Below are 21,473 nucleotides of genomic sequence, written 5' to 3'. Positions count from 1 at the left end.
AATGGAAGGCAAACTCCACCATGACATCTTCCAGGAATGCAAACTCCACCATGATGTCCTCCAGGAATGACAGGCAAACTCCACCATGACGTTCTCCAGGAATGGAAGGCAAACTCCACCATGACGTCCTCCAGAAATGATAGGCAAACTCCACCATGATGTCCTCCAGGAATGGAAGGCAAGCTCCACCATGACGTCCTCCAGAAATGATAGGCAAACTCCACCATGACGTCCTCCAGGAATGAAAGGTAAACTCCACCATGACATCTTCCAGGAATGCAAACTCCACCATGACGTCCTCCAGGAATGGAAGGCAAACTCCACCATGACATCCTCCAGGAATGATAGGCAAACTCTACGATGACGTCCTACAGGAATGGAAGGCAGACTCCACCATGACGTCCTCTAGGAAAGATAGGCAAACTCCACCATGACTGGGTGTGACCTGTTACTTTAGTACTGTTTTCCAAAGAATTACCTATGAAGTGACATTTATTTTTGGTAATGTGTTTGTAATTCCCCTTATAAAGAATAGGTCAAACATCATGACAAAGGTCCAGATAAGTAACATACAGGATCAGTCCTCCACAAACAGCAGTAATCTCTTCAGAAAATGCCACGAAATGCAGAAGGAAATCTCTCCCTGTTACAAACTCATCTCCTGCATATCTATCATAAGTAGGCCTTCTCTGTTATGGATAAGCTCCATTATTGCCTTCTCTGTGAGTTTACACAGAATAGTAATTAAACTGAAGAGTCTAAAACTGTTGGGTCTGCTGTGACCCTCCATTTATGTACTGGTAGATACTTCTACATCATGGTGGTATGTATCACGAATGTGTTCTTATATTAACATTTTGTTTCATACTGCTGATAGAGGTTTGGTCAAGCCTCCATTTTGCACCAGAAACCACAAAGTATATTGTGTAGTCCAAAGAATGCATTTTTTTTCTAATTTTGTTTGTGTTTTATATCAAGCTGGGTTTATAATTATATCTAAGAGAACTGGTAAGTAAATAATTTCTGTGAATTATTTGCTGTAGACATCATCTGATAACTTTTTTGAGAACTAGAAGCATTTTGAAAAATAGGCAACACTTTTTTTTCTGTTGTATCTCATTAATGTTTTGATTTCAACTGTTTCTGGTTGAATTTGACTGTATATAATTCTTATAAGTAAACTGATAACATCACAGAACTTACACTTACTGAGAAAATCCTTACTAGACTTATTTGGATCATTGAGGAAAATATTCTTGTCTGTAATCAAAACTGTGTGATTTAATGCAAAGTAAGTGCAGGAAAAGAATGAGTTTGTCCTTTTTGTTATGTTTAAGATGATGACATCATGATTTCATTTAATTATAGTGATTAGAACTGCTGATGGGGAGTAAAAAGATCCAAGGTCTATAACTAAACAAAATATAGTACCACCCTTAACTGGATTTTAATACTGTTTGTTTCAAAGTGTTTTGACTGAGATGGTCAGTTGATATTTCCATACAATTATATGTTTCTAAATAATTTAGCCAGTTATTTTTGAGTAGATAAAATCACCTACAGAAACTGTATTTTCATTGATTTTTTTTAATTCTGAAGTATAATCAGGAATTCTTCATGATCTGCAAAAGACACAGATGATGTACATGTTCTTATATTATTATATTCAAATCTGCAGATATTTATTGCTACATAAGTAATCTGTAGTATTTTGTGGTTTTCCTATTTTCTGGCTTTATCTGCTCTTTTACAAGCAGTAAAACATGGCCATTTCTCCAACTGGACTTGCAACAATGAAAGGAAGGGTTACTAGAGTTAGGAAGATGCCCTTTAGATTTGTAATCCAAGTTTGGCAATAGCAGAGTTATTAATATCCTACAAGCTGTCTAATGTTGATGACATGCAAGTATATGTATGATGAACATTTTTGTTACCTTGGAACATGCTTTGAGTTTTCAGTATTCCACTTACTGTACTGAGCCAGGATGGTAGTTTAGTTTTATATTTTCCTAGAATTTTTAATTCTGTGTTATTGATACTGCTCTGTAGCTTTTACCGTAATCACTACTCCTTGTAATCTGTATCTTCACTTGTTTTTAAATGCTGAGACTTTCAATTTGCTCTGCATTGATACCAACATGTCATTATTTCTGTGTATCTCCCAGCAAAGAAAAAGCCAGTTGTACCACCTGATGTCTCGATGAAAAAGCCATTAAAGCTACTTCCTATTAAGCTCGGCCATCTTAATGGCACTAAATCTGTCACAGTGTCAACTGCTACCATCACAGTAGCTCATCGAACCCACACTGTCCATCGAACCCAAAGTGCAAGATTTTCTGCTACAACATATTCCATGCAATTATCTGAAAAGCCCTTCACAGAACTGCCAACCGCTGATACTACCATAAGAACCACCGTTTCTCCAGATCAGCACAATATCGTGCACACTCCAGTGGCTTTCACATGGCCACCTGTACTGACAACTAAAAAGCAACCTTCAGAATCTCTACTAATTTTTACAACTACAGCCGCACCATCTTCAAACCAAGGTAGAAGAAGAACTGCCAAAGGGAAAAAGGACAAAGGCCATTCTGTTCAAACAGGTTCTAGGCAGTCAAAATTAAAAACCGATGTGAGAGTACATAAACACCCACAATGTGGCACTTCCTGTTATGCCACAACAAGAAAGATGACATTAAAATCTGATGTCACTCAAACACCAAAGCATTCTGTGTCACATCGGACGACTTCTCATACAGGACTTGCTAGCATATCCATATCACCAACATATGTTCCCTCAGCTTCACAAAGAACCCATATTGTCCATGAGACCAGAAGAGTTGGGCCTTCTGCACCTACAAATTCCAAGTGGTTATCTGTAATGGCTAGAAAGCATGTCACAGACGTACCACACAATACTGCCACCAAGCATAAGACTCCTCACCTGCATCACATGAAAAGTGCCCACAGAATAACAGAAACCATGGTTCATACTCCAGTAGGCTTTACACAAGCAACTGTTATGGCATCTGAAAGCCTACCACTAGAAAGATCATCCACTGTTGTTAGTACATCTGCACAATCTTCAAAACATGATACAGTAAAAAACTTCAAAGACTCAGAGGACACATTTTATTCTGTTCTAGGAGATTCCATCCAGCCAACATCAGCAGCAGAAATGAGACCCTATACAGACTCACAATACCACCCTTCCTCTCTCTCAGCAGTGACCAGCCTAAAGCTAGCTTCTGATGTCGAAACAGCTCCTCTGTTACATATGCCTTCTTCTCAGCCTATACTTACTTATGACATACTGTCTGGCACTGCATCACCATCAATACCTGCTTCTCAGAGAACCGAAAATGTCCATTCAGCTAGGAGCACAGACATTTCTACCTCTACAAGTTCCATGCAAGTATCTGTAATAACTGTAAAGCATTTCAAAGAAGTACTTCCAACAACTTCTGCCATGTTTCCAGATCTGTACAAGAAAACTGGCCAGAGAGTACAGCATACAGTCCTTCATACTTTGACAGGTTCTGTGCAACCACCTGTAATGACATCTGAAAAGTTACTTTCAAAGTCACCATCCACTGTTGTTACCTCTACATCTGCACCATCTTTAAAACCAGATATAAGAAAAAATATCAATGGTACAGATGACCCATCCCATTCTGATCCAATAGGATCTGTGCAGCTGACATTAACAACAGATATGGCACCGCTTACTAGTCCCCAGTGCTGTTCATCCATTTCTGCTGCAGAGATGATACCAAAATCAGAAAGCAATCATATTCATCCACAGTCTGTGTCACTTCTGTCTTCTTCTTCACCTAGACTTAACGATGGCACACAGTCTGTTTCACCATCATCATCTACTCTCACAACTTCACAAACAACTTATACTGCTAAAAAGGCTGGGCGGACAAGGCTTTTTGCTGCTACAAGTTACATGCAGGAGTCTATAATGACCACTAAAAAGCATCACACAGTAGTGCTACCAACAGTTGCTGCCGCATCTCCAGACCTGCACAACACAAAAACTGATGACAGAATGGTGGAGACAGTGCCTCATACCTTGAGAAGTGTCATACACCCACCTGTAATGATAACTGAAAAGCCACACTCAGGCACTTCACCCACTGCTGTTACTCCTACATCCTTACCATCTTCAAAACCATATGGCACAAAAACTGTTGAAACAGGGGATGCATCCACTTCTGTTCTAATAGGGTCTATGAATTCAGAATTAACAAGTGATGCAAGACCATATACAGATCCTCCATATTGCTCTTCCTGCCTGAATACAAAAATTGAACAAATGACCAAATTAGATGTCAGTCATATACCTCATCACTCTATGCAACATCTTGCTTTTCCACCTGAACATAAAACCAGCATACAGTCTGTTACAGCATCACCATCTGTGCTCATAACATCTCAGAGAAACCATAGAATAAGGAGCCCAGGAATTTCTGCTGCTACAAGTTCTATGCAGTTACCTGTAACTATAACTGGTACAGCTGTACCTCATTTAACCACTGCCAAATCTGCAGATCTGTACAGTATGAAAACTGACTACATCATAGGAGATGCAGTCAGTTATACTCTAAGAAGTTCTCTGCAGCCACCTCTGACAACTGAAAAGTCACCTTCAGAGTCACTGTTCATTGCTGTTACAGCTGCATCTTTACTATCTTCTAGACCAGATACAAGAAAGAACATAGAAGGAAAAGAGGACATATCCAATTCTGTTCCAGCAGGTTCTGCGCAGAAACAGACAGACTCGGAAGCCGCCACCACTGTCATAATACATGTTGCATCTACGCAACAAAGTCCAAAGAACAGCATGGTCCATAATACTGCAGTGCCATTTATCACTGAGCAGAACACATTTATGAATGATAAAGTTGAGATGATGCCCTCAACTTTGTCCAGTCCAAAGCAGCAGGAACAGAGCACTCTGCAAGCCATGACCACCGTGTTACAAGCAGTCAGTAACAGTAATAATCTGGCATCAGACTCCGTAAATCCTGCACTCAGACATCCAAATTTGAAAGGTGCATTTACAGGACAAGAAAACAAAAATGATGATGGAAGCCAAAAGGATAAAATCATATTCTTGCTTCTTGGAGTCCTGCTTGCCTTAGTCGCTGTTTTCATATACTCAGGATTCAAATGGGGGAAAAGTAAGTCTTACTTTTATATTTCAGTGTGTGTGTGTGTGTGTGTGTGTGTGTGTGTGTGTGTGTGTGTGTGTGTGTGTGTGTGTGTGTGTGTGAAAAAACAGATTGGGTTTATCTAGATACAAAGTGGTTGTTTTTTGTGGTTCAGTTCTGGACGATTTCTTTGCATAAAGAGTTTTTATACTGTCCTTGTCTCAATAAGATTTTTCTTGGATGTTCTGATTTCTTTCAACCTCCAGAGACATGTTATCAAGTTTGTCTAGCTAGCTTAGATTGTTGCTAGTTTAATGTGTGTGTGTGTTTGGTTGGGGGGGTTGAGATGGGAAAATATAAATTAGGTCTTTACGTAGGAGCACATTGCCTATTATCTTTGGTTTGATTCTGGACTCTGCTACTGTTATTGTCCTTTTGTCTGAGTGACTTTCTTTGGATGCTCTGATTCCCTTTCACTTACAAGAAATTTGATGTTAAGTTTGATGAGCTATTCTGAAATGACTCTACTTTAATGTGCATGTTGACCTGTGATGGATAGGCATACTGTCTAAGGTAATCATTGTCCTGAGTCCACTAATGCTGGAATAGGCTCCTGCTCACCCTACCCCATAAAAGAAATTAAGTGGTTACTGAAACTGGATACATAAATGCATACAAACATGCAGAAGTATAGCTAGGAATTCTGGTGTCTGGTGCTGATGAAAACTGCTTGCTGTACTTACTACATTTGTAGCAAACAGCTGCTACAGTTTATGCTGCACACACTTGTAGAGCAACAAAGTTATGACCACAAATGCAATACCAGAATTCATAGATTATGCTGGTAGAGTACTGAGGACTGATTGGGATTTGCTAAGCATGCTCTCTAACAAATTGCACACAGGGTGGGTGCACCCTTCAGCCCACCCTAACTGTTCCTCTACAGACATGTATAGGTAAGAAGATGCATACAGAAGATGAAAGATTGTCTATGGGGTCTGCATGAGCAATGAAGCTCTCTCTCTCACCTACAAAGATCCTGTCTTCTCTTTCATCTGCCTGAATGTCAATAAACCTATCTGTTGACATACAATATATAAGGCAATTTGCTGCTGGTAGCCACAACCCTTTCTTTGAAATAGTATTTACTTTCATCCATAACAAACAACCTCTTCTTTTAGTTGTCAGAAATGTCCCTTTCTTAACACTTACCATCTTATTTTTTTTTCCATTTTATCCTTCCTAAACTCCTCTTTATAAAGTCATTCATCATTCAAGCATACTTTATTTCTGTACTCTGTGATTACGTGCATATATATGCCCAGATCCCCTCATTCATTTTGGCAACTTTGCCTTGTACTGTATTCAATATCCTAATCTGTTTACATCTCCCACAAATGGCAAAATTCCCTTCATGCACCCTTAAGACTATCCTATAAAACATAAGGAAGATATTCTTATCTGTAATCTCTACTGTATGACTAATGTAACTTCACTATTTACTGGTCTTTGCCATTGTCTTTTAACACTGCATTATGTTATTGTACCTCTGTATAATTATGATCTCTAAGAGACATTTCCATCTCTAGCCATTCTGTAGGCACCCATCTCCTTAGATTTGCATTACCTACGTACATAACCTTCCACTTCCTGCCATGAAATTCTAACTGCAAATTAAATGCTTAGTCTGAAAAACTGGAACCTTCTACTGTGACAATGACATGGAAGTCGCTGGCATCATCGTTGTGGTTGATCCATCTCTCCATTCAAGTGAGACCGATGACACAGCTCCAGTAAACAGTCATGGTATCAGCTGTGGACCATGTAGAAATCAGCTTCTTACTTTTTTATACATACAGTTCCACTACTTATCATTTCCTGGTTCCAGTCCAGCAGCTAGTTTACTGGGTATTTTTTTAAATTCTGAACTCTAAACTTGTCATGTGGTAAGGTGTCAAAGGCCTTACTGAAGGTCATAGGCTTATCCTTGTCTGTATCAGAGGTAACTCAACTTAAGAACAGAATGACAAGATAGTCAGCAACAGAGGTATACTGTGAAGCCATGTTGCTCCCATCTGCAAGATTAATACTTCTCGGAAAACCACCAAGCCTCCCATGCAAAATCTTTTCTGTAACCTACGCTGTGCAGATGTGAAATGAGACTGATACGGATAGTTGTACAGTTTTCATCTGCTCTGTATAACTACCATCACCATATTCCTGTCCTGCTGCAGTACTGCAGTTTCTATACAGAGATGATGACATATTGTTAGTAGTACACTGAGCATCAGTGTCCCTGAGTTAAGCACCTTGAAAGGCACCTTCTCTCATTTCTGTATTATCTTCCAGAATGCCTGTGAGTTTTGTTACTGCACATTCCCTGTTTATCTTTCCATTCTCCGCGGCCACACCTGTTAAAAACAGTTTTTTGGTCAAGTGTAAAAAAAAAGAGGTACATAATGTATTCAATAGTTCCTCCTGCTCTGTAGCATTTTTGAACACCCCTCTCCACTTTGAGTAAAGCAGTATCCTGTTGACTTTTTCAGGTCTATATCAGAAGACAGAATGGAAAAAAATATCGAATGGTAAAACAGCGAAAAGACCGGACCTCGAAGTGCTGTTTGCGAGATCATGGTACAGTGAAGAATGGAATATTTGCCCTTTCCTCACTGTAGTGCAATCTTGGATTTGGTATATATATTTAGCTAGGGGTTGGGGGGCACAGCCCCCCACAATAGCAAGTTCGAGGTCCAGTCTTTTCGCTGTTTTGCCGTTCAATATTTTTTCCATTCGGTCTTCTGATATAGACCAGACTTTTTCTGTATCATTCAGTGTACCTGAAAAGTACTATTTTCTCAACACTCACCTTCCTTCCCTAAGGCACCTTTTGACCTGCAGTATGAGCTCTGTTGTGTGTTCTTGTGATTGTGAGACACTTTTTGTTTTCTTATTCTGTCTCTCGCTTTACCATTCTACATGCAAAATAAACTGGCTGCTTTCTGTAATAATTGACCTGAGGAGGAAAAGCCTGCTATGCTCACCTTTGCCCCCCCACCCCCTCTTACTCTACCATTATACTTTCCACACACATTTCACATGTGACAACCATTCACTAACCTTCTCCATGTAACTTTAGTACTGTACACTCCTGTTTCTATTTTCCAGTTTCTCAACTCCCATGTAATATCTACCATCATTTCCAAAAACCCTCCAAGTAACTTTAGTACTATACACTCCTGTTTCTATTTTCCAGTTTCTCAACTCCCATGTAATATCTACCATCATTTCCAAAAACCCTCCAAGTAACTTTAGTACTATACACTCCTGTTTCTATTTTCCAGTTTCTCAACTCCCATGTAATATTTACCATCATTTCCAAAAACCTTTCTCCCTCCCATACTGCTTTGCACTATATCCATTCATAGATTCTACATTCTCCAAATAAACTCTCACTACTTCCTATCTTAATTACACCCTCATACTCTATCCTTTTTACATGTCTTAATTTCTTGAAACATAAGAGAAGACACCAGGATTACCCTAACTCTCTTTCTTCATAGAAAATATGGTCCTTTTCTAACTACTTTTAGACTCCACCACCAATAAATATCTTACAGTCCTGCAATTTCTCACTTCATTCTTGATTCCTACTTACCTAATACCTACCATCAAAAAATACAGATCCCTTTACTTAATTATGCCATTCCTCAGCTTATCCCCTATACTTCTTCTCATAACTGAGCCATCTCTCATCATACCATGACTCGAAAATAGCTGTCAACATCTCTACGACTGTGTACCAACCATCTAGCCATACTCTCCACACACCTTGCCAATCTTACTTAATGATGCCCCTCACATTAACTCCAAATATGGACTGATTAACTCAATTTCAACTCATATCAAAATAAAATTAAGTGGAAAAATATTCTGCAAAAAACAAGAATCAGTAATACCCCAATACACTAAAATCCTCCTAGGAGTAGACATTCACCCTAATCTTGGCCCCACTTATTACAACCAACATCAAGACTATTCTCTTTGACACACTACTGTAATCCAACAACAGTCAACCCCGCACTCCAGTAATCTTTTGTCACCATAAATGTTAGAAGATAAGAAATAAAATTACTGACCTACATGCCTGGATTACCCTACACAAGCCTGATATTCTTGATATAACAGAAGTTTATCTTAAACCCACCATAAACAATTCCAGAATTATAACCCCTGGCTACAATATCATCTGTAATGAGGTATTTTTACCTAGGTTTTAAAGATACCTCTAATAATGTCTATGGACTGCCCTAGACTTACATGCTGTAAAATGAGCTGTTGATGTATGTTGTATCTATTAGACTAATGTGTATTCAATTTTAAACCTTTTTTGCTGTGGTGGTGGTTGTTGAAATTGGAGCTTTTCTCCCCGGGCCTCCACTGAAAATGGAAATATATCCAGCTGGACCAGCCCGGTTAACAAATGTTAAATAAATAAATAAATAATAAATAAATAAATAAATATACAGAGAAAAGATGGTGGCACTGCTTTAATGTTTCCCAACAACTAACACATTTCCCCCTACAACAAGCCAATATAAAAATTCAGTTCAGCAGAGCTTCTTATTACATTCCTAAGAATAAACAAATAAGTGTTACTGTTCTTTACATCCATCCTGGTGAAAGTACAGTTACACTGGAAGATATCCTAACACTGCATATTCATAACAGTTACACACGAAAAAAAAATACTGCCAGGCGATGTCAATACCTATCGGCTGGACCTAACCTCTACCCCCCCCCCCCAAATCCAGCATGAACTTAGGTGGTTTTACACAACCAATTAATATCCCCATTTGAGTAATGATCTCTCAGTCTAAACAGCCTGACATTTCATAAATCTACTTAAACAGTATGTTTATAAAACAACATGCAATCTATCCAAGTTTAACCCAGACATATTCATCACTACCATAGCATCTATTAAGTAGAACATCCTAGAAATCCTACCGTTAGATGACACTATAAATGAATTCCAAAATAGCTTTGCACCTCCTACAAGGAAAAGACTAAAAACAAATAATGCAATTTGGCTGTCCAAAAAGAGGAGAATGCTAATGCAGAACAGAACAAAAGCATGGAAAAATGGCAGAAATATAAAACCCCACGATATATTGAAAACTTCTGAATGCTCTGTAACCTTACTAAAAAGCAAATAAATGAAGACAAAACCTATACTATCACAACATGCATAATAATAGTAAACATAACCATTAAAGAAATCTTTCATTCAAGCCAAAAATTCAACCATAACCGCTCTCCCGGTAACACACCACTCAAAGCTGCAGTAGAATTCAACTCTTATTTCATAAATGGTATCCTTAACTAAGGATTTCCCAACATCTAATCCCAACCCTGCCCAGCAGCTCACATCCTATATAAAACTCAAACCATGCTCTTCTTCAGTTGATTATCTTCCAGTTGAGTACCTTAAAATAGCAGTCAATAGCTTTGCCTATCTTGTTTCAGTCCCTATAAACAGATCAATCCAGGTATCCCATATTCCCTCTCTCTGGAAAAAGGCAAACATTTTTCCTGTACATAAAGGAGGAAATTCAACAGACATCACTAACTTTATATCTATAGCAATACTATGACCCCTCTCCAAAATATTTGAAACATGTATTCAAAAACAACTGCTAAACTATCTCCTACAAGAAGAACTCCTGTCCACCACACAAAATGGCTTCTGTCCCTCCCATAGTACTAACAATGCACTTCTAGCTTTTATAGATAATGTCAATCAGTAGTGGCTGATGACTTCAAAGCAAAGGGGGACTGCAAGAAGCCAATGAATGGGTGGGACTAAATGCAATGAGCAGGGCTCTATTATGGCAGGTCAATGACCATTACCTGTGGTTAAACAACATAGGGGGTCATTCAGTTTCTTCCATAGACTGCCTCAGTATAGCGAGTTTACTGAGTATACCTGAAATGTCTGGCTGTAATCAATAAGGCCAGCCTAAGGTAAAATAGAGCCCCAGACAAAGAACTCCATGAGGCTTCCTGTTCCCCAGTAATGCCCTTTACACTTCTCTTATGCTCTCCCCCATTTCCCCTTATCATAGCCCCACATTATCCAGCTATGTTACTCATTTCTTGCTTGTTCACTTTTTATCTTACTTTTCAGGTCCCTCAATGCTTTTAACACATCTTGACTGGCCAAAACTCAACTGTAATTAAGTCTGGAGGAGGTAATTGAATGAAGCTGGTGGGCTAAGCACTGCTATACCCCCATTAAGGCATAGATTTTTAAATGCTCTGAGGTTCATCTTAGAGATTTTTTGATTTAATGATAGCCTGAACAAAAATCATAAGTGAGGAGAGATACTTACTTTTTTTCAAGGAAAAATAAGTTGCGTCTAAAGCTTAATGTTCAAGGCTAAGAAAATACCAGTTCTCCAAAAACTAAAAAGATAACTGCAAGAATTTATAGATTGTCTCTGGGAATAGTGCCTGCCTTCCTACCCCTCCAAAAACACTGTTATATTCTGTGTAATGCCCCAGTGACAGACTGGGATGAAAGTAAAAGCACAAATGGCTAGATACATATATTATACACCTGAAGGTCTGAGAGAAGAAACCACGACACACACATAAAATGCATATACACACACGCGCACAAAAAAATCAAACAACCAAAAGTTTAACAGGAAAGCAAAGCGCTATTAGATGGCAACACTATTCAATTTAACGAGTAACTCTGCCGATGATCAGTTGCTATCACACACACGTCCTGCCCAGACTGCCCGAGACAGCCACATATCGCTTACAACACTGATATTTAACTGTGATGGAAAGTGATAAAAATAAAATTAGGCACACTGCTACTACAAAGCCAAAATAACTGCTCATCTTGAACAAATGACAATTGTGGCAATCACTTTCATTCACAGAAGACCTCTGTACCCAGCATTTAAAGAAGCCAACTTCATTGACTGTGTACACCTCAGGTATTAGAATATTTAAAAATGATAGCAATTGGGCAGAGTAATTTATTTTAACCCCCACTAGTCACCCACAGACACAGACATGACCATCAGTTATAGCCACTTGAGTGACTGTGGCTGAATAATTCATATGTTTGATTTAGGTCAAATGAATAGATACATAAATAGATGTCACACAGGACAGTTCACTTATGTCACAATACAGTGTAACCCCTGCAGAGTCCCGCACCACATATATCTCAGCCTAGTATCACTTAAGGAGAAAGCTAGAAAATAAGGATGTGCAAATGAACAATTCAGCAAAAACTACTGCCTTTATACACTTACAAAATTACTAGAAAAATAGAAATGATTTTCATTAGTGTAGTTTTTTTGAAGGCTGTTAAGTATGAAACTTGAGTGATATCATTATTTAGTGACTGCAGTTCTCACTGATTTCCAGAAAAAGCAACACACTTTATGAGGAACTGACCAAAATATGAGGCAAAAAATGAGGGGAATTCAGTGATAGCAGGTACAGCTAAGACCATCTATTCCACCCCCAGACAATACACACAGATGTGATAAATAATTAAAGGCACATTGTTGTCAAATGAATGCACAGATAAATTGCCATACAGGAACATATCCTGTCTTCCCACTGCTGTCAGAATACTGTATACAATTCACTGCGCTCTCCCATATCTCTCAACCTCTTAACTTGTGAATCAAAGGAAAAATGGACCAAAGTCAGGGATAGCTACAGCCTTTATATGTTTAGCCTTCAAAAAATATAGCAATGCAAATCAAATTTGTGTTAAGCCTGAAACTCAAATGTCTGTTATTATTCAATGACTATAATCCTCACTGATTTGCCAAAAAAAACCTTTAGATGGAACATACCAAAATAAGAGAAAAAAAGTCAGACAAAGTCTCAATAATTTGGGTCAAATTAGAGCACATACAACCCTCTACACATTTATTTCCCATAAAAGCCCAAAACTTTACAAGGAATAGATCAAATATGATGGCAAAAAAAAAAAAAATCAGAGCTATAAAGCCATTCAGAAATATCAGGGACATTTGAGAGCATCTAAGCCACAACCCCATGCAGAAAAGCTTTACAAGGAACAGATCAAAGTGTGAGGCATAAATATCAGACACATAATGTTTAGTCAGGGTCAACTTAAAACATCTTTATTCCCCACTGATTTGCCGTAAACATGTACAAACTTTACAAGGAGCACACCAAAATATGAGGCAAAAAAATCACAGTTACTCTACAACCTCACAGACATCTGAAAGCACTTACACAGACATATATAAAAAAAAACTAATTACTTACCTTCATACTGCAGGCAGTAGCAGGCATTCTCCCTCTAAGGAAAAAAATGCATATGTATATATGTGTGTGTGTGTGTGTGTGTGTGTGTGTGTGTATATATGGGTCCCCCTACAGATGATCAAACTTCCAAAAGGCCGACTTTTATATGGCCGAGACCATATAATCAACTTTTGGAAGTTCAAACATTTTGAACTGACAGCTCCTATAGCGCAGAATGGGAAAATTTCCATTTCCCGCACTGTAGTGTGCTCTCGGAGTTGGTTTATTTAAATAGCAGGGGGTGCAGGGAGGCCTGCCCCCTGCTAGCAATGTGTAGGTAGTTTTTTTTTTTTTTTTATACATGTTCGAAATTTCAAAAGTCGAACATATGGTCTTGGCCATATGGGTTTTGGCTTTTTGAAATTTTCGATCATGTATAGTAGACCCATATATATATATATATATATATATATATATATATATATATATATTTATTTATATATATATATATATATATATATATATATATATATATATATATATATATGTACATCCATAAAAAAACACAATGAAAATGCTTGTTCCTGCACTCGTTTCTCCGTACAGCAAGTTGAATCTTTTAATTTCCTGTTCTTGTCTCAGGCTGAAATACCAGTGAAATGCATGCTGATTGCTCAGGACATTTCTGACATCCTTGACAACACTGAAAGAGATCCATGGATTGGTGAAGTAATATTTTTGCTGGGCTGTTTTAAAAACAACAAAAACAAATGGAACTGATTACACTGTTTTTTTTTCTCTCTTGTCTTGCCACAAACTTCATACATGCACATACGTGGCATTCTGAGAATGAGGAATTAAAACAGAGACTCAGCTTTATTTAATAAAATTATTTTTGTTTTTCTTTTCCTAACTGTGAGGGCTGCAGTAAAGCAGCCAGTATCACTAGCCGCCCCTGCTGTCAGTAAAGCCAGATATAATGGCAGACTAGTCTCCTTATTTCTAGACTTCTCTAAAGCCCCAGCAAATTTCTGTTTCAAATATCCTCACTAGGTGAATCTTGGCCCACCCTTCTATGGTTCAGAAGCCACTTGTCTAATAGGTATCAGCTCTCCATGCTTTTTCCATACCTCGCAGTCAACATCAGTATACCACAAGGCCCTGTCTTTGGTCACCTCCTCTTTAACATTTCACCAACACCCTCCACACATCAAGCCTCCCTAATATAATGTGCAGATGACTCTGCACTCATATGTACATCAGACATCTTGGAACATCTTAAAAATTACTCAGGGAGCTTTAATTGCCTCCAGAACATGGCTTTGTAACTCAGAACTCATGCTTAATACCCCCACAAAAAAATCCAGCTTTATTTGCCCCAAATCCCTTTGTCATGAAAAAAACATTTAAAATCCTGTCTCTTAATAATACAATCACTGACGTCACTTCTCATAGCAAATTGTTAGGGAAGATCATGGATGATGGCCTGCATATATAAAACTGTATAAGAAATTACCAGATGCTCTGCATGCATTATAGAGTCAAAAACTTTGTCAGCAATGCAACTAAACCTACACTTGCAACTACTCACCTCCTCCTCTCACTATTTTATGGAGCTCACATTCTTCCTAACTTCCAGGCATCACAAAAATCAAAACTTGAACAATGCTATAATAAAGTGCTAAATTTGCAGCATTACCCCTTTCAGAACCTACAATTGTATAGCACTAAAAAGCTTAAATTGTTTAAAACTACCCCATCAACATATACACAGCTTCATGCCACCTATAAAATTATTGACTGTTCCTCTACTTGTCCAGCAATAAATACCAATCTGATGTCAGTTTTTATTCTGTCCTCAAATGATGGGTTCAGATCCGATCCTTCGGATCTGACTCATCAGTTGCTAAAGCTCGTGGTGACCAGGAACTCTTGAGCTTCTCCCTTAACCATAATGTACCAACCCCAATTACCTCAGATTTCATTTGCTGCTCCAGACAAAAGACATGGTCTAGCCATACTCTCAAGCTTCCATTCAGATAAGTGAATTTAACTTGTTTTTTTTTCTTCTTTCACTTCCAATATATTTTTGTTTTACTTTCAAATCCTTACCAGTCATTTAAAGCGTTTCTTCCTGATATTTCCCATTTATTCAGTCTCTAATTGGCCTACAAAAGTAGTTTTATGATACCATTGCTGGTGTTCCCTGTCTTCTATTTAAATATTTCTATTTGACTAGTTCTACTTACATTTTCCAATTTCTATTTCTATACCTATTTACAAAAAAAAAATAAATAAAAATAAAAAAAAAAAACTTACTACTTACTTACTTTCTTAATACTGTACTGTTGTCCCTATTTACCGTCCTTTCTGCCCTGTTACTTTGGCGGTAAAACCAGCAGGTTTCAAAAATGTGTAAAGGGTGGGCACAAGTTGCCTCTCTCTGATGCCCACACTTTATGTGTTTACTCTCTGGGCCCTCTTCAGCTACAGGAAGACTGCTCAATATGCCACAGTTTTAATCATTGCACTTTAGTGGAAAGAAAAAATAAATTAATATTAAAAGACCTTCTCCTCTCCTCTTTTGGAGGAGCTATTTCTGAAGGTAGTTCTACTAAGACTAAGTTGAGGAAATCCTCATCTGTGGGACTTTCTATTTCATCCTCCTTGAATCTCATAAGAAAAAATAAAAAAGATCCTGTCTCAACCCTGGATCATAAGAAATCAAAAATGATGGATCCTACCCTGGATATGGATCTGAAAGTGGAAAACATCATGTGATCCGACAGCTTTGAATCTGAATGCTCAGAAGCAACATCTGACAAGTTCTAAGTCATTGGATCCTAGGTCATCGGCTCACAAATCACTAACCTTGACATTTAAGCCCTTGCCTAGAGTAAGGTACTCTCCCTCCCTGGATCCTCTCCTGGACAGAGTACCTTCATTCTTTTTGGAGTGCCCTGAATCTCTGTCTATCCTTTCTGCTTGCTCTTCTAGAAGCCTGACTGAAGAACATGTGGAGAGACTGGTGAGGAAGATCCTCTTAGTGCAGGGACAGATTGGGGTTTCCTTGGCTCCTACCTGTCTGGGTCAGGAGATTTGAATTTCTTCAACTCCCCCATTGCAGTTTCTTCCTCTGACTACAACTGTAGCATCAGAGTCTCTGGATCTGAGTTGTCCAGATCCATTAGTTTCCAATCCAAGGATAACCTTATACTCAGATCCAAAATTATTCGTTGGAGCTCTGGACCTATCGGATCTGGAGAACTCTCAGAGCTGTAGCCTGCCTGTTGGGTCTGAGGTGTTGCATTCAACTTCAAGATTTTTGGAGCCATCTCTGCACCTTGAAGCCTCTGCACTGGACAGCTCAGCTCTGGCTTCCACCTCGGAGACTTTGCCCTCGGAGCAAGAGAGGGCTACAATCCAGAAGCGTGTTCATTCCAATGTCCTCTTCTACTCCGGGCTGCTCTGCCTTTGAGACTGCAAAGAGGGTCTTTTCTACTTCAGCAGTTCTGACAGAACATTTCTCCTCAGAGCTAAAATCTTCCACCATGATGGCCCAACAGTTAGAGCCTTACCACCTTGTTCCACTGGGACAGCCAGTACATAAGCCCCAGGCTCCATCTCAGGGAATTATTTCCCCTTCTGATACTTCCCCAGAGCATCCCACTAGGAGGTCCCCAGAAAGGGGACGTGCAAGAGGAAGCACATTGACTCCTCAGAGGAGTCCATCACCAAGGATTCAGATTTTGATGAAAGTGAAGGGTCCCCATGGTCACCTCCTGAAGATGTCTCATTTGGAGACATCCTGGAAATCCTTAAGCAAAGTTGGCTTTTGCTACTTTACCCTCTACCTCCAGGGTTACTCTGCCCACTGATGAGCTAATTAGCTTGATCTCATGGTGGGTATGAAAGGATCCAGACACCACAGAATCCATTCCTCAGAGACTGGACAGGATAATGGCACCACCCGTGAACAGACAGTTCTGGAGTAAAGGAGTTCCTGTTGATGCCATGGTCATTGCACCAACCAGCAAGAAGGAACTAGCTGAAGAAAATTCCACTGTCCATCCCCCAACAGGAAGTAGCGGGCAATGGGCAGATTTTGGAATGTGTATATGACTCATCCACTTTTGTGCTGAGGTCTCTCAACTACTTGGCATATTTTAACAGATTACAGAGGGATTTGATTATGGAGTTATAAAATACCCTCTTGGGTGCTGTTTCTGAGGAAGTTCAGGTCTCTGTAACTTCCCAGCTGACTACCCTTCAGTCCATATTCAATTCATTCATGAGGTTGATCTCAAACGTAGCAGAGGGAACCTCAAGGGCAGTGGGATCAGGCATTTCCATAAGGAGATAGGCCTGGATGTGTCTCTGATTTTGTGGAGCCCTTCAAGTCCTCTTTCATTAATGCCCCCTTTGATGGAACATCTTTATTTAGCCCCAAGGTAAAGGACACTCTATCCAGGTGTGAGAAGGATGGAAAGACCCTGTCTTCCATGGGAGTACATTTTTCGACCCCTACTTTTCCAGGAATCAGCGAAGTGGTCAGAAAATGTGGTTTAAAAAGTCTCAGGTACTTTCCAAGGCACAAGTGGAGAAGGTTCCCCCAGAGGCAGAGGAGGGCATTCCAATAGATGTTGTCACCCACATGGCAGAGGTGGCCTGCAAAACTAGCATTCCAGAGAATTGTTCTTTGACAAACCATACCAGCGCACCTGAAAGAAGGCCCAATTGCCCACCTTTGGAGGCAGTTGGGGGATGATTATGCCTGCACCAGAGAGCCTGGCTAACTATAGCAAAAAATACTTGGATGCAGAAGATTACTTCCAGAAGATATGTAATACCCCTTTCCCTTCTAACCAGGCATCAACTCATAATGGCAAAGGATGAGGTTCTCAAGACTTGCTCTCTTCTGGGGATAACCACAATCTACTACTGTGGAAGTGACAGGATTACTCTTTTAGATGACAGCTGGGAAGGAAACATTGTGTGTGTGTGTGTGTGTGTGTGTGTGTGTGTGTGTGTGTGTGTGTGTGTGTGTGTGTGTGTGTGTGTGTGTGTGTGTGTGTGTGTGTGTGTGTGTGTGTGTGTGTGTGTGTGTGTGTGTGTGTGTGTGTGTGTGTGTGTGTGTGTGTGTTGAGGGGGTTGAATAAAATTTTAGTCTAGGTGTGAGAAAGTATTTTTCCACAGAAAAGGGAAGTGAGTTTATGAATCAGTTTTCCAGAATATGTCAGTGAGCACCAACTGCACAGACATTTTCAGGTCAGCATGCGCTAGCCAATTTTAAAAAGGAGTGACAGAGATAATAAGCAAAAAGTAATAATTTTTATTTGGCAGATTAGATATTGTTACTTCTGACATCAGAGTAATGTAATCTATGTTCATATGGTCACCTCAGCTGTTCAGTAGTAGGGCTCGAAGAAGGATACATTTCCACTTTGTAGAAACAAATTTATATAAGCTCTACCTGAATATTTTGTTTGCTGCATTGAGTAACATATCATTTTACTAAATGAGTGAGGTGTAATACGTTTTTATCTTATTATTCCTTTTAAGCCAAGAGTGTAGTTAAGTAATTAAGGGGATCACATTACTTATGCCAGAGAAATGAACTTGAGGAAGAAAGCCCATTGTTTGTAACTGAGGGGTGAGGAGATGAAGAAATGGTTAAGTAAGGAGAGACAGACATAGATGACTGTGCCCAGCGTGAGCAGGTGTCCTGGTACCAAGAAGAAACTAAAAGAAAACAACATAAACAAATGTAGTGCTTGCAGTCTTTACTTATAAGTAAGAGAGGTAGTACAGGACAAATGTCTGATGAGCTGACATTTTTTAAATGCACAGGGTCTGAAAGTGACAAAGTTTAAATGATGTTAGAGGTCTCTATAAGACACGAGCATACAGTGTAAGAAATGTGTCAGCTACAGCAATATATACATTGTAACATAAGCATTGTGTAAAGGTAACAGGATAAGTGTAAGGGACTGCATTAGTCATGAGAGATAAAGATAAAGTTTGGGAAAAATAAGGACCTCTAGCAGTTAAGAACAGGCTGAAAGTAGATGGCTGAGCCATAATTATGTGGGAAAGCATGCTAAGCAAAGTAATTCTGTAGTGTACACAGAACAACTGTAGTAAGTTTTGTTTCGGTTATAAGTAGCAACATGTAAGCAGAATCAGACATGAGTGCAGTTTCTTCTATCGCTGTAAAAGAAGAACAGCAACAGTTAACAAATACTTCTGCTTCAAACAGTATTCATTTTGCATTTCCTTTCCACTAGTGATGACAAATTGAAGGAAGCTGCAAGTTTCTGATTGTAACTCATGGCCAACATAGTAAGTTTATGAGACCTCGTGTTATGAAGCTAGTGTTAACAAGGAACAGGCAATGCAATGACAAGACCAGGTAACAAATGATAGTCAATGACTGATAAGCAGAGAGTCATGTGGATATTGGTTGAGCAGCATTAGCAAACCAATACAGCTAGCTAGAGAACTATATGGCTATAATTATAACAATATTAATGACCTATCATTTTTCCAGCTCAATATTAATATCAATCCTTTAACTTGAGATGATATACTTAATTTATTAATGGAATGCATAGCAGTTAGACAGTGAATAAAATGAGTGCAGTTTCACATGAAACCAGTTTTCTGTTCTGAATATTAAATAAGCATTTCCCTAACAGTGAGCTTTCAGTACGTATAGCGTAATAAATCTTAATAGTCACTTGCATCCACCAGATAAGGCAGAGTACTTTGACTTTAGGAAAAGTAATGTTATCAGTAAATAACTTCTGCAGCCATTTGGCATGCGGCCAAATCATTCATATGACAACTAAGTCTGATGTGAACAGTAATCATCAGAAAATTAATAGTCCAGCAGTTAGACATGAGGCCAAATTCATTTTGCAGCAGCAATGTTAATTATTTAAGCATATGAAGGAAAGGTAGGTGCTTGTATGTGTAAATGTGTTGAGGTGGGCATTACATAACCAAGTACAGGAAGGAAAGGAAGGGGACAGGCCAGGCTAAATATACAAGGAGAGAAAATTAAAGGCTCATCTTGAAAGATGATGACAGTTTACTGTCACAATGAGCACAGACAATTAAGGCTAACTGCTGCTAATGTAATCCAGGTTTTTTTTCAAACACCTTTATTGAATTATCACTTTACATTTAGGTAAAATTAATCAAACTTTATTAACATAAACATTATACTTCACATATATTGCTATATATCATGTAACGTAAGCAATATTACATAAATTATTCAATTTTTGCCTTTTTTTTCAAAGAAACATCTTAAGTAAACCATCACTTACTACATAGGCAATCATACTTTTATATAAATTAAAATAAACCGCACCAACACAATCGTAGTTGAAGCATTCTACACTACAAACCATGCTGACACACTCCCAGTTGCAAACACCGTACATCACTTATAATCTACCCAATCTTTCTCACTCAAATATTACATAGCCCATTCAAGTCCTGCCGCATTTTAGACTTCATTCCTCCCTTGTATGTTTTGTTCCCAAAGTTCCCATTTTTCCTATGTATTTTGCTCCTAACCCTTTCTAAAGATATCATTTCCAGTTGTTTTATCTCTGTTACTATATTCACTACTTCCGGTATAGTTGGTTTAGATTTTAATTTCCATTTTCTAGCAATTGCGCTTTTGGCAGCCACCATTATTAGACACAGCAGGCCTTCCCATGTCTAGGCAATTCTGATTGTGTATCATAGCTCAGAAAAATCATCTCCCTCATCAGACCAATCTGCCCACCCAGCATCTCCAGCAGTGCATCCCACAGGGAAACCTTAAAGTCTACCAACTCACAGCACTCCCAGAAAATATGTTCCCAATTACCTCTTTCTTCCCCTTTACACCTCCAACATTTACTGTCTGCCTCAGGAAAAATTATATGGAGTCTACTTGGGGTATAGAAATAATCTATGTAAACATTTCCAGGCAAAAATCCTAAATGT

The 21,473-nt window shown here is 38.8% G+C and overlaps 1 protein-coding gene across 1 annotated transcript in view; it reads left to right on the top strand.

Moving 5' to 3' along the window:
- Positions 1 to 21,473, top strand: part of LOC122806349 (mucin-3A-like) — a 239,655-nt gene that overhangs the window by 194,942 nt on the left and 23,240 nt on the right. Inside the window, exon 4 of the mRNA XM_044076687.1 lies at positions 2,166 to 5,189. Coding sequence (XP_043932622.1) covers positions 2,166 to 5,189 — 3,024 coding nt within the window. The remainder of the gene's footprint in view (positions 1 to 2,165; positions 5,190 to 21,473) is intronic.

Source organism: Protopterus annectens, chromosome 7.part0 (assembly GCF_019279795.1).
Source record: "Protopterus annectens isolate FY-2018-M chromosome 7.part0, PAN1.0, whole genome shotgun sequence".
NCBI lineage: Eukaryota > Metazoa > Chordata > Ceratodontiformes > Protopteridae > Protopterus > Protopterus annectens.
Note: the sequence above shows the minus strand (reverse complement) of the source record. Positions and strands in the feature narration are given on the sequence as shown.